Source organism: Hemitrygon akajei, chromosome 6 (genome assembly GCF_048418815.1).
Source record: "Hemitrygon akajei chromosome 6, sHemAka1.3, whole genome shotgun sequence".
NCBI lineage: Eukaryota > Metazoa > Chordata > Chondrichthyes > Myliobatiformes > Dasyatidae > Hemitrygon > Hemitrygon akajei.
In genome coordinates this window covers 80,289,560-80,304,219 of record NC_133129.1, presented here as the reverse complement: position 1 = coordinate 80,304,219, position 14,660 = coordinate 80,289,560, and the positions used below count along the sequence as shown (strand labels likewise).

Sequence of the window (14,660 nt, the reverse complement as noted above, 5' to 3'; positions counted from 1 at the left end):
TTCCACAGAATAAAGTATTAACTCATTTAACCTTTCCCCATAACTCAGGTACACAAGTCCCAGCAAAATCCTTATAAATTTTCTCTGTACTCTTTCAATCTCATTGATACCCTTCCTGTAGGTAGGTGACCAGAGTACTCCAAATTTGAACTCACCATTTTATACAATTTCATCATAACATCCCAACTCCCGTATTCAGTACTTTGATTTATAAAGGCCAACATGCCATAAGTTTTCTTCACCACCCCATCTACATAGGGCACCACTTTCAACTAATTATAGATCTGTATTCCTAGATCCCTTTGTTCTACCAAACTTCTCAGGACCCTGCCATTCACAGTGTATGTGTTACCATGGTTTGTCCTCCTAAAGTGCAACACTTCACACTTGTCTGCATGAAACTCCATCTGCCATTTTCAACCCTTTTTCCAGCTGGTCCAGATCCCACTGCAAGCCACGATAGTCTTCCTCACTGTCCACTACATCCCCAATATTAGATAGATAGATAGATACTTTATTCATCCCCATGGGGAAATTCAACTTTTTTTTCCAATGTCCCATACACTTGTTGTAGCAAAACTAATTACATACAATACTTAACTCAGTAAAAAAATATGATATGCATCTAAATCACCGTCTCAAAAAGCATTAATAATAGCTTTTAAAAAGTTCTTAAGTCCTGGCGGTAGAATTGTAAAGCCTAATGGCATTGGGGAGTATTGACCTCTTCATCCTGTCTGAGGAGCATTGCATCGATAGTAACCTGTCACTGAAACTGCTTCTCTGTCTCTGGATGGTGCTATGTAGAGGATGTTCAGAGTTATCCATAATTGACCGTAGCCTACTCAGCGCCCTTCGCTCAGCTACCGATGTTAAACTCTCCAGTACTTTGCCCACGACAGAGCCCGCCTTCCTTACCAGCTTATTAAGACGTGAGGCGTCCCTCTTCTTAATGCTTCCTCCCCAACACGCCACCACAAAGAAGAGGGCGCTCTCCACAACTGACCTATAGAACATCTTCAGCATCTCACTACAGACATTGAATGACGCCAACCTTCTTAGGAAGTACATTCGACTCTGTGCCTTCCTGCACAAGGCATCTGTGTTGGCAGTCCAGTCAAGCTTTTCGTCTAACTGTACTCCCAGATACTTGTAGGTCTTAACCTGCTCCACACGTTCTCCATTAATGAACACTGGCTCCATATGGGGCCTAGATCTCCTAAAGTCCACCACCATCTCCTTGGTCTTGGTGATATTGAGACGCAGGTAGTTTGAGTTGCACCATATCACAAAGTCCTGTATCAGTTTCCTATACTATATTGGAGTCATCCACAGATTTGCTGATCCAGTTATCCACATTATCATTCAGACTTCCTGGACCATAGCCCTTCTCACCTCTCCCAGCAATATACTTATCTAAACATTACTTAAGACCATAAGACATAGGAGCAGAATTAGGCTATTTGGCCCATTAAGTCTGCCCTGCCATTGCAACATGGCTGATTAAATTTTCCACTAGCCCCAATCTTCTGCCTCCTCACCATATCCCTTCATGCCCTGACCAATCAAGAATCTGTCAATCTCTGTGCTAAATATGCATAAGCACTTGGCGTCCACAGCTGCCTGTGGCAAAGAATTCCACAGATTCATCACTCGTTGGCAAAACAAATTTCTCCTCATCTCTTTTCTAACAGGGCACCCCTCTATCTGAGGCTGTCCCCTTTGGCCTTAGACTCTCCCATCATAGGAAACATCCTCTCCACATCCACTCTCTCAAGGCCTTTTACCATTCAATAGATTTCAATAATGTCACCCCTTGTTCATCTTAATTCCAGTAAATACAGTCCCAGAGCCATCAAACGCTCTTCATATGACAAGCCTTTCATTCCTGGAATCATTTTTGTGAACCTCTTTGAACTCTCTCCAGTGTCAGCACATCCATTTTAAGATAAAGGGGCCCAAGACTGCTCAGAATACTCCAAGTGAGGTCTCACCAGTGTTTTATAATGTATCAACATTACATTCTTGCTTTATATTCTAGTCCTCTTGAACTGAATGCTAACATCTCATTTCCATTCCTTACCACTGACTCAATCTGCAAATTAATTTCTAGGGATCCTGGACAAGGACTCCCAAGTCCTTTCACACCTTTTTTTTATTAAATCTTCTCTCCATTTTAAGAATAATCAACCCTTTCATTTCTTCCACCTCAGTGCATGACGATACACTTCCTGACACAGTATGCCATCTGCACTTATTTGCCCATTCTCCTAATCTGTATAAATCCTTATGTAGTCTCTCTAATTCCTCAAAACTACCTGCTCCTCCACCTATCTTCATATTGTCTGCAAACTTTGCAACAAAGCCATCAATTCCATCATCCAAATCATTGACATATAACGTAAAAAGAATCTGCCAGAACGCAGTGGAACACCACTAGTCATAGGCAGCCAAACAGTAAGGGCTCCTTTTATTCCCACTCTTTGCCTCTTGCCAATTAGCCAATGCTTTATCCATGCTAGTATCTTTCCTGTAATACCATAAGCTCGTAGCTCGTAGCTCGTTAAGCAGCCTCATGTATGGCACCTTGTCAAAGGCTTTCTGAAAATCCAAGTACACAACATCAACCGATGCTCCTTTGTCTATCCTGCTTGTTATTTCTTTAAAGAATTCCAACAGACTTGTCAGGCAAGAGTTTCCCTTGAGGAAACCATGCGGACAATGGTCTATTTTATCCTGTGCTTCCAAGTACCTTGAGACCGTGATTATTGACTCCAACATCTTTCCAACTGCTGAGGTCAGACTAACTGTCCTATATTTCCTTTCTTCTGCCTTTCTCCCTTCTTGAAAAGTGGAGTGACATTTGCAATTTTCCAGTGTTCTAGAACCATTTCAGAATCTAGTTATCTTTAAAGATAATTACTAATCCTTCCACAATCTCTTCAGCCACCTCTTTCAGAACCCTGGAGTGTACACCATCTGGTCCAGGTGATTTATCTACCTTCCAACCTTACAGTTTCTCAAGAACCTTCTCTCCGGTAATGGTAACTTCACACCTTTCATGACACCTGACACCTGGAAGTTCTACCATACTGCTAGTGTCTTCCACAGTGAAGACTGATGAAAAATACTTATTCAGTTCATTCACCATTTCCTTGTCCCCCATTACTACCTCTCCAGTACTGTTTTCCAATGGCCCGATATCCACTCTACCTTTCTTTTACACTTCATGTACCTGAAGAAACTTCTGGTATCCTCTTTCATATTAGTGGCTGGCTTACTTTCTTAATCCATCTTTACCTTCTTAATGACTTATTTAGTTGCCTTCTTGAATGCCCCATGACTATTTCCTCTAATGCCCCTGTAATTTGGGATTCACTGATTTACCTTATTCCGTTTACTGCACACATTCAAATATAACATTTAGTCCTGTATTCAACCTTTTTGATTTCTCCACCTTTTACATTGCAACTTAACCTGTCTTCTGCAATTTTTCCCTATCAACAACCTCTCCTGACTACATACCGTATTTCCTCTGTTTGTAAACCAGCTGCCTCATCTTCAGAACTATCATCGGCCTTTCCTTCGATAGTTCTTGCATTGAAATACATGTAGCTCAGGACGTGAGTCGCACCATGCTCAACCTCTTGATTCCTCACTTTGCCTGAGGTCTTACCAACGTCTACTTCCATAACCTCTCCATTCATTGTTCTGGCACTCTGGTTCCCATCCCACCATGCAGCATTATCAAACCTTCCCACTAGGATATTAGTCCCCCTCCAGTTTAGATACAAACTGCCCTGTCTTTACAGGTCCCCCCTTCCCTGGAACAGAGCCCAATGATCCAAAAATCTTATGCCCTCCCTCCTACACCAATGCCTTAGCCACATGTTAAAGTATATAATCTTCCTTGTTCTGGCATCACTAGCACTTGGCATGTGGAGCAATCCTGAGATCACAATCCTGGAGGCCTTGCCCTTTAACTTAGCACTTAATTCTCTGAACTCCTTATGCCGAACCTCATCATTCATCCTACCCATGTCATTTGTACCTACATGGACCATGATGTCTGGCTGTTCACCCTCCCACTGAAGAATGCTGACTACTTGTTCAGAGATAGCCCAGACACTGGCATCTGGGAGGCAAAATACCATTCAGGAATCTTGTTCTCGCCCACAAAACCTCCTGTTCATTTCCCTAACTTACAGATCCCCTATCACCACGGCATACCTCTTCTCCCCTCTCCCTTCTGAGTCACAGAGTCAGATTCAGTACCAGAGACCCAACTATTGTGATCTTCCTTTGACACAAAGCCATCAATTCCATCATCCAAATCATTGACATGTATTGTAAAAAGACCCGACCACTGTGACTTTTCTCCATTAGGTCATCGCCTCCCAACAGTATCCAAAGTGTTATACCTGTTGTCGAGGGGGATAGCCACAGACTCTGCACTGGTACCTTAACTCCTCCCCCCCCCCCCCCCCTGCTTACTGACTGTTACCCAGTTTCCTGTGTCCTGCACCTTGGGTGTAACTACCTCTCTATATGTCCTATCTATCATCCCCTTCACCTTCACAAATGATCTAGAGTTCATTAAGTTCCAGCTCCAACTCCTTAATGCAGTTTGTTAGAAGCTACAGCTGGATACACTTCTTGCACTTGTAGACGTCAGGGACACTGAAGGTCTCCCTGCCTTCCCACCTCTTTCAAGAGGAATGGAGTGTTCAACTATCCTGCATGGCATCTCTACTGTCCTAGCTGAACAGATATAAAGAAGGGAATGAGAAAAAAACCAAGTAGAGCTTTTCTTTTTTTGCCCTCTCTGACTGACTGAAGCCTCTCTTTTTTGAAGCTTTGGAGAGCTAAAGCCTCAAGATCACCAATTTGCTTCTGCCCACTCAGACAACAGCACCTGTGTTTGCCCTGCTCTCATTTAGTTTGTTCTTGCTAATCAATCCCAAACATCGACTGGTTGCTGGTCAAAGCTTTTTCTTGCTGTGGTGACTCACTGCTGGCTTTTCTACTTGGGTAGTGGGCCTGAGTGAAATTCCCTCCTTCTGATGTCCGGATTGGTTAATAGTCAAAGCTCTTCTTCAGTGTGGTGACTCACAACTGGCTTTTCTTCTCAACATTTTAAATGTTGAGATTGAGCTCCCAATTCCGCTGGCAGCCTGTTCCACTCTCTCACCGCTCTGAGTGAAGAAGTTCCCCCTGATGCTCCTTTTAACATTTCACCTTTCACCTTTGACCTAGTTTTAATCTAGTCTCACACAAACTCAGTGGAAAAGGCCTGATTACATTTACCCTATCTAATAATTTTGCACACTATCAAGTTTTCCCTCATTCTCCTACACTCCGGGGAATAAAGTCCTAACCTATTCAACCTTTCCTTATAACTCAGGTTCTCAATCTTGGTAACATCCTTGTAAATCTTCTTCGTACTCTTTCAATCTTATTGATATCTTTTCTGTAGGTAGGTCTCCTGGACTGCACACAATACTCTGAATTAGGCCTTCAACATAAAATCCCAACTCCTGTATTGATTTATGAAGATCATTGAGCCATTAGCTCCCTTTATGATCCGATAAGTCGATGCAACTCAGAAAATTAGTCCCAACATGCTCAGCCTTTTGGTTCATCTGCTAGGGTTCTAATTGTCAGTCCTGCAGCTCTATATGTGCAACAGGAAGAAAAGAAAGCTGCAAGAAGCTAACCTTCACCTCCGCTTCTCCTTGCCAAAACCTCAGCTCCCCAATCTAACACTGGCTCACTCCAACAATGGCCACTCTGCCTAAACCTAACTTCTCTATATTGTCCTTTGCCATGTGCTTAATAATCCAAATGATCTCACTCTCCATGAGAAGTCCTGATAGGCCCCACTCAGCTCTTTAATCTTGTACTACTCACCACAAGCAAAGGTTTGTGTGATCACAAGCTCCACCAGAAGTCCAGTCAGGCTTCAATACTTTCAGTCTCTCACTGTATGAAAGCTGAATTTCATTAATATATTCTCATCTGACATTATCTGTCAACTGGCATTAATTGCTCTCCATATTTAACTGTAACCTTATACTAAACAATAACATTCTCGAATTCTGATCCCAAAGCTCTATTGATAGTCTAACTTATGGAACAACATTCGTTAATTCCATTCCATCATCCCATCAATACCCACACAATAATACAAATCAAATGAAAAACACAAGAGGGCTTGAAATTATAAAATATTAAACTGACTGTGAAGTTTACCTTGGAACAGGAAATATTCTTGACAAGTTGACATACCTGTGGGAGTCTAGGTTATCTTCAGATTTACTTCCAAACTCTGGACACAGATTTTATATTTCAGGCTTTATCTCCACAAGCACAGCATAAGCAATAGTAGACATCCGTTAGTCTCGTGAGACCATGGATTTGCGCCTTGGAGGTTTCCAGGGCCCAGGCCTGGGCAGGGTTGTATGGGAGACCGGCAGTTGCCCAAGTTGCAAGCCTTCCTGTCCAAGGGAAGGGCACTAGGACCCATGCAGCTTGGCACCGGTGTCATCGCAGAGCAATGTGTTGTTAAGTGCCTTGCTCAAAGACACAACATGCTGCCTCAGCTGAGGCTCGAACCAGTGACCTTCAGATCACTAGACCATAACATAAGCAGTGAATATATAAAAAGATAATTGCACGTGCTGGAGATCTAAAATAATAAAATAAAATAGGGACTGCTGGAAATACTCAGCAGGTCAGCTTGTGCCTCTGAAAAGAGAAACATAGTGAACATTTCAGGTTGAAAATATTTCATCAGAACTGAAAACAAGATAAACAAGCTTGTTAAGCTGCAGGGAGGGGCAAGTCTCTGATAGGGTAAAACCAGGATGATGGTGAGCATAAATTGGTCCATGGGAGCAATTGGAGGGTAAGAGCACAGATGAAAATAAATAAACAAAAGAGTTGTAAAATGTAAAGCAGAAAGACATGGTGGCAGGATGGACAGATCTTCCATTCACAGAGGGAAATGAACGGGAGATAGAATACAAACAACTGGCCCAATATTGCACATCGACAGCTGCTACAGATGAAGGAGATCAAGTTAGCTGAAGTTCTAGAATTCAGTATTGAATCCAGAAGTCTGCAACATACCTGAGGGACATTGTGTTGAAGTTCCTCAGGGTTGCATTGAGCCTCCCTGTAGAAGTACACAGACAAAGGTCAGAGTGGGAGTGGGATGTAGATTGATGTTGGGTTAATGATCTTCCATCAGAACTGCTTTCATTAATCTGAAAAGTTAGTTCTGTTTGTCTCTCCACAGACCAACAGAGCACTTCCAGATTATCTCTCCTATTTAATTTTATATTTGGACACCTCACTAGTCTGCTTTTGATCCAGTAAAATAGCAATATCCTAGAACTGAGTGTAGATAGGTATATAAATGTTCAGAATGCTTTGTTTTCTGGAAGGAACCGATGTAGACCAAACAAAGAGACCAAAGATCAGAAATCTGAGATGAAAATGTGCAATTAACTCATACATATCTGATAAAGAGGCTCTGATATTTCTTGAGTGAATTGTTGTTCCATAATAAGTCCCATAAAGTCCACCAGCATTGGACTATGACATTTTTATTTGATTGCTGGTCTATTGCAAGAACAATTGAAATGAAAAGTACTCAGTAAATGAGCCACAGCAGATGTCAGGTCAAGTAAGCTTTAGCTTCTTTGTTTTCTTCTTGTATTTGGTTCAAATGGAAACTTCAGATCAAACACTGCACATGCAATCTTCCCTGTAAGATTGGAAGCACTCCATGTTGTACAGGGATCATCCTATGCAAGTTTTGCCTTGAGAGTGTGGTAGGGGAGGATCTCCATTGATCAATTAGCACTCTATGATTGGTAGAATCATAGACAGCTGGAATATTGAGAAGTTGTTCATCTTGTAGGATAGTCATGGAGATGTGGGAGGTGACCAGCACTTGAGATATCTAAGTACTCATTTGAGAGCCACTTTCCTAGGGGAATCCATTTTATTTTCCAAGATCAAAGTCTCACATACAGACACATTGAAAATGTCCAGAGAATTCCTCACTGCTGGTTTTGAGTTCAAATACCAGAATGATGTGAAATGATCTCCTCTAGGTTAAATATATATATATATATATGGCTGAAGATTACCAAGCTGCTGGAGAAATCAGAGAAACAATTTAACCCAAAAGATGTGGTACAACAGCTGGAGCTGACAATTAGAAGAAGCTTAGACTGAACTTCTGAAAACTGAGGGAAAAATAATCAGGAAGAGTATTTCCTCCTTTTACTGTTATTCACGTGCAATTATGAAAATTCAAAAGCTTTCAAGCATAATCTCTTCCTATATAATTCTGCTTAGTGGAATACAATGTAGAATTATTACAGCATCCTGTTCCTGCTTTTCCACACAACTTTTGATTCTAAGAATGATGATGAACTCCTTCTTTAATATATTAATTGACCTGGCCTCCACTGGTTTCTGCCATAGAGAATTCCACAGGTTCATCACTCTTTAACTGAAGAGACCTCATCTCATTCTTACACAACTATGAGAAAATCTGCAGATACTGAAAATCCAAGGCAAAACACACAAAATACTGGCGGATCTCTGCAGGTCAGGTAGCATCTATGGAAATGAGGGAGAATCTCGGCTGGAACATCGGATAATTTATGTACATACTGATTGTATGTACGTAAAGTGATGGTAGCAGTATCTGTACGTAAGGTGGCTCTGACAGGAAATGATAAAGTAGTGGTGGTAGGTGGTGTACTGGGATGGGTTAATGGCTGAAGGTGTAGATCAGCCTGACAGATAGGGAGAAGTAACTGTTTTTCAGTCTTGTGGTCCTGGCGTGGAAATAAACATGATTCCATATACATGTTGTCTAGTTACAGTAGACATGTTATCTTTGAGCAGGTTTCAGTGCTACTGCAATACTGTACAATTGACTTAGCAGGAAAATCAGCAGGAAATTTTCCGCAAAAAAAAAGAAATGAAATGCAGAATACAAATGTGAGGTTCAGGCATTTTTTCCTCATTTTTCAGCCACCAATATTTGGGCCCTTGATGCTTGTCTAGAAGCCTTTTCAGTGAGAGTTTCTGCAGACTTTACACCTCACACAATCAATGGAAGCTAATGGGACAATTCCTAGTACTATTGCCTCCTACCCTGCCTTTTTGATCAGTCTGTTTAGGAGATAGCTGATGAGATTCAATTCCGCCCCTTCACTGAAGTCAGGCAGGTTGTTTTCTCATCAAACAGGATAAGTAATCACCAGATGTCCTCTCCTGTATGATCCAATGTCTAACTTCAGGGTCTGAACAAGAAAATTGGTTAATCTTTGCCTTGTGTGTAACAAATTCTGTGACTAAATGGAGTTTGTTTCACCCTTCACTACTTGTGCACTAAAGCAAACACGGCCTGTGTGAAGGCAACATCATTTCTCAAGTAATATTTCATGCAATATTATCCTATAAAGATTTATCAATATCTTTGAAGATGTCAGAATATCTCTTTCATGTATGAACCTAATTTATATTAAAGTAGGAACTCAAAGAACATCAACTAACTTCCTGACAAAGATTGATATATTACAGATTTATTATTATGTTATTTTGTTATCGTTACTGTGTGCCATATTTGAATTGCTTGCAACCACTGGATTATCTACTTTAGACCATAAGAACATAAGACATAGGAGCAGAAATAGGGCATTCAGCCCATCGAGTCTGCTCTGCCATTCCATCACAGCTGATCCCCGATCTCACTCAAGCTCAAACACCTGCCTTCTCAGCATGTCCTTTGATGCCCTGACTGATGAGGAAATAATCAACTTCTGCCTTAAATAGACCATATATCCATGGACTTGGCCTCCACCATGGTCTGTGGGAAAGTATTGCATAGATTTACTACTCTCCGGCTAAAAATATTCCTCCTTACCTCTGTTCTAAAGGATTGCCCCTCATTTTTGAGGCTGTGCCCTTTAGTTCTGGATACCCCCACCATCAGAAACATTCTCTCCACATCAACCCTATCTATCCTTTCAACATTCAGTAGGTTTCAATAACATCCTCCTGTATTCTTCTAAATTCCAGTGAGTACAGGCCCAAAGCTGCCAAATGCTCCTCATATGGTAATCCCTTCATTCCCAGAATCATCCTCATGAACCTCCTCTGGACTCTCTCCAACGACAACACATCCTTTCTGAGATATGGGGCCAAAAACTGTTGACAATACTGCAAATGTGACCTGACTAGTGTCTTATAAAGGCTCAGCATTATCTCCTTGCTTTTATATTTTATTCCCCTTGAAATAAATGCCAGCACTGCATTTGGCTTCTTTACCACAGACTCAACCTGTAAATCAGGGGTGTCAAACTCATTTTAGGTCACGGGCCGTATTGAGCAAAATGCAGCTTCATGCGGGCCGGATCAGTCGGACGCGTGCGAACGCAGCTTTCGTTGCCTCCGTTTTTTCAGCCTGCTCTCATGTGTCTCAGTCTCTGCTATAACTACAAAGTGTTTCACTTTACAAATTCCGTTTCTTATGAAGAAGACTGCCGAGCAAGACTGCCGAATAAACACTAAAAACCCTGAAAACCTGGTACCTGAATAAACTCAGCATTAGCCATATCATACGCCATAGGCGCTTCGATTACTGGGGCCAGCTTTAATAGTAATTAGATATTATCTCGCGGGCCAAAGATAATTCCACCGCGGGCCGGATTTGGCCCGCGGGCCTTGAGTTTGACATATATGCTGTAAATTAACCTTCTGGAAGCCTTGCATGAGAACTCCAAAGTTCCTCTGCACCTCTGATGGTTGAATTTTCACCCCATTTAGATAGTAATCCGCACTATTGTTCCTTTTACCAAAATGCATCATCATACATTTCCCAACACTGTATTCCTTTGGTGAAGGATTAGGGATTGCTGAGAAACATGCGTAGTTTGGCAGTTATAAAGAATGGGTCAGTATTTGTGATTATCCTTTACTGCACCTCGATGATCACTTTTTCCAAGTTGTCCAGCACAATATTTTTCAAGTTCAATAATATAATCTGCCACAGAAGTTTATGATTATGATTTAATCATAGAATCTTAGACTTGCAGGTGTTAACTTCTTGCAAACTAACCTTTTTTTTGTAAAAACTGCATAGAAACGTGAAAAATGCCCAGTGGAGTTTGATTTCTAATTTGAAACAGATGAATGGCAATTATTTTTTGGCTTTTGTACAGGTGGAAGCTTGGAAAGTGGAGTCCCTGTTCATCCAGCTGTGGCCTTGGACTACAGACCAGAGATGTCTTCTGTATGCACTTCTTATCTCATGAAACTAATGAGACAGCGACCCTCGAGGATAAGAACTGCCCACAGCCGAAGCCAGACAATGTGCAAGCTTGCAATCAAGTCAATTGCCCCCCAGACTGGCACGCTGAAGAGTGGCAAAAGGTACACAGTCTAATCTGTCTGAACTACAATCTTACACCAATAAAGGGACGAGTCTGCCTTTGTGTGTGTGTGCCAGTCTTCAACTGAGTTCCTCACTAGACCTACATTCCTATTTTGCCAATTTCTCTGCATAGTTAACATCAAACGTTTGAAAGATCAAATGGAATTTGACTACCCTGCCCTCTCAGTTATGTTCTATATCTTGTTAATTGACTGCAAGCAAAAATTCTCCTTTCTGTTTGCAATGCCAACAAACCTAAATGGGTGACCCCCGTGTCACTGAGCCATTTGCCAGAAAACACAGCTTCCATCCATTTGCTCTACTAAATTCATGTATAATTGGGAATAGTTCTGCTGCAGATGGATTACTTTTACCTCTCGTGCTCTTGGGGGAAAGTGCTCTGGTCTCTACATTACTATAGATCATCTCTCCCGGGACCGTTCTTCCCCATCCTTCCTGAACTGCAGTTTTACAAATGCCCCATTGTATTGCACTGGGACTACAGGTCACAGCATGAAGAAATATGTGTGTTAGAGTAGCATATCTACAGCATAAATAGAGGAGAACAACTGGCACAGGTAAAATGCAGCCATATTCACTCGTATGCCCAGAATTGATTTAGAACCAAGAAAGATGAACTCTTATTGGCTTTGATAGTTTTTATATGATTCAGAAATCAGAAAGGCTATTAAAATAGAATGGTTAAAAAGTAATGTACTGATATATAAAACACAATCATTTATACTAGTAAATTAAAGCAAAGTAATTTTAAAACTGGTGAGCAATTGAGATGGTGTTGTTCAGAGGAACCATGGTGTCCTTAAGAATGAATCTGTAAATGTTAACGTACAAACTCAGCAAGCAGTTAGGAAGATAAGTGGTACACTGGCCTTTATTACACTGCAGGAGTAGAAATGGTTTTTTCCAATTGTACATAGGACCCTGGTGAGAGAGAGTCTGGAATAAAACATGGAACTATCAGATTATCATAAAATCCAGTTGGGTTTCTAACATCCTTCAGGAGAGGAAAAGTGTCATCCTTACACAGTCTGATCTTCTTATTCTCATTCATCATTTTGTAGATGGCAAGTCTGAAGAATGGATGCAGGGATCAAGAGTGTTGTTTCAGGTTTAGAAGATAGCTACCCTTGAAGCATGGAATTGTTATTGCCTAAAAGGAGCTAACTAGCCCATTGAAATATGCCAGCTCTCTATCAGTCCATTGGTGGAATTTTTAAAGGATTGAGAATGTCAATTCAATTTTCTCCACATATATCTTCTGCCTGTAATTTACCGGAGATGAATTCCCTACTAACCACTGGCACAACCTGATCTTTTGGACATCCTTTTCTAGCCCAGCCCTTCTTTAGTGTGACACTCCTTAGCCAAGGAATGATGGGTTACAATTCGTTCTCCAGCATCTCAGTCAATGATCTAATCTGTTGCAATGCCTCTAATGTAATTCTATTTTAATGTGTAAGTGTTCACAGAGCTGTGGCCGTGGTATTCAGATACGACGGGTCTCCTGCAAACAGAGAATGGCTGATGGGAGTTTCAGGTACTTGGCTGAGGAATTCTGCATCACTCCTAAACCGAATGGTCATCAGCTCTGTGCGAGCATAGGCTGCCCAACTCAGTGGCTCCTTTCTGAATGGTCACAGGTAGGACCATCTCAACCTGGCTCCTGCAGAACTTCAAGGCTGGCATTGGGTTTCAGATTCAGAATTGGGATTCACTCATTGCAATAAATAAAGGCAACCCAGAAGAAGATCAAAGAGGAGATTGAGAATAGTTAAATATCGATGCATGTGTAAAATCTGCTACAAAAATCTTTGCAAGTGAAATATTAGATAACTGAGAAACAAGTAGAATGAATGCATTGGACTGGTGTGTTGTGCTAGAAGCTGTAAATCAATGAGCAGTAGTGATGCCTGAAAGGGAGTGGAGAAGTCCCAATGAAGGAAGGAGGTTGAGATAGGCATCAGAGCCCACAACTGTTAAAAGAGAGTTTAGCTCTTTGGTTTAATCGATTTTTGAGAATGCATATTGGCCTGTCATCTTGTTCTTTACATGATGGGAGCCGTTATTTCATGTTCACCTTAGACGATGGATGAAGAAGCCTTGGAGTAATGTTTTATTTGAAAGGGAATAACAGTGTGTATATATACTGTGCAAAATCTTAGGCACAAGTTAAAAGAATACTGTTAAAACAAAGGTGCTTTCAAAAATAATGAAATAAAAAGTTTCTAAATATCAAAAAAAGTACTATAAAGAGTAGTAAACAGTAAAAAAAATCTAAATCAATATTTGATGTGACCACCCTTTGCCTTTAAAACAGCATCAATTCTCTTAGGTACACTGTCATACAGTTCTATAAGAAAATTAAGTTGGGACTGGTCAGCTGCCTCCCTAATGGATTTGTATGATGGACAAGAATATGCTCAGCATTGAGTGCTGGATTATTCAGATTGAGGAGGGACATCAGTTTGATGTACCTCTCGTCTGCTGCACTCAGTTTCCATGGCTGCCCACTGCTTTTCTGGTGCTCAACCTTGCCTGTTTCTTTGTGCTTCTTCAGCACATCTTAAAACTCCTGTATGGTGAAAACAAATTTCTGTTTGGGAGAGTCCTTGCTGATGCAGGACGACCACCTTGTGGCTTGTTGCTATGCTCACTCTTGCCATGGTATATGATTTGGTTTGAAGGCCAAACTGTCTCACTTTGCCACACCTTCACCTGTTATTTTGGTTGTCCTTCATCCAGTTTGATCCTTTTTACACCCATTTCTGTTTCAGTAAATCAGTTTAGTTCATTCAGCTCATTATATCATTGATCATTAGCACCTGTTTGTTATCATTGTTTAAGCATACACTGGGCTATATACCTATAAAGTAATAATTTTTATCTGAAAAGTGGTCAATCATTTGATATGTTACTTTCTTGAATGAAATACAAAACATTTTCTAACGTTTATTTTTTGGGAAAATGAGTGTTTTGGAAATCTAAAATTTGCTCTTTTCTACTGACACTAATGCAGAAGACAAAAATAAACACCTAAGACAAAAGTTATAGAAAAAATCTAGGGTGCCTAAGACTCTTGCACAGTGCTTTGTATATAGATATATATTACACTCAAGCTTCTGGAGTTGAATTAGTATTGAGAGTTGAGGGTGCCACTAGGAGAGATGCAATTCACTCT

General features: G+C 40.9%; 1 protein-coding gene across 1 annotated transcript in view; it reads left to right on the top strand.

The window, feature by feature from the left end:
• LOC140729186 (ADAMTS-like protein 1) overlaps positions 1–14,660 on the top strand; it is a 98,472-nt gene that overhangs the window by 14,681 nt on the left and 69,131 nt on the right. The window contains exons 4-5 of the mRNA XM_073048665.1: positions 11,250–11,460; positions 12,943–13,122. Of these exons, the coding sequence (XP_072904766.1) occupies positions 11,250–11,460; positions 12,943–13,122 (391 nt within the window). The remainder of the gene's footprint in view (positions 1–11,249; positions 11,461–12,942; positions 13,123–14,660) is intronic.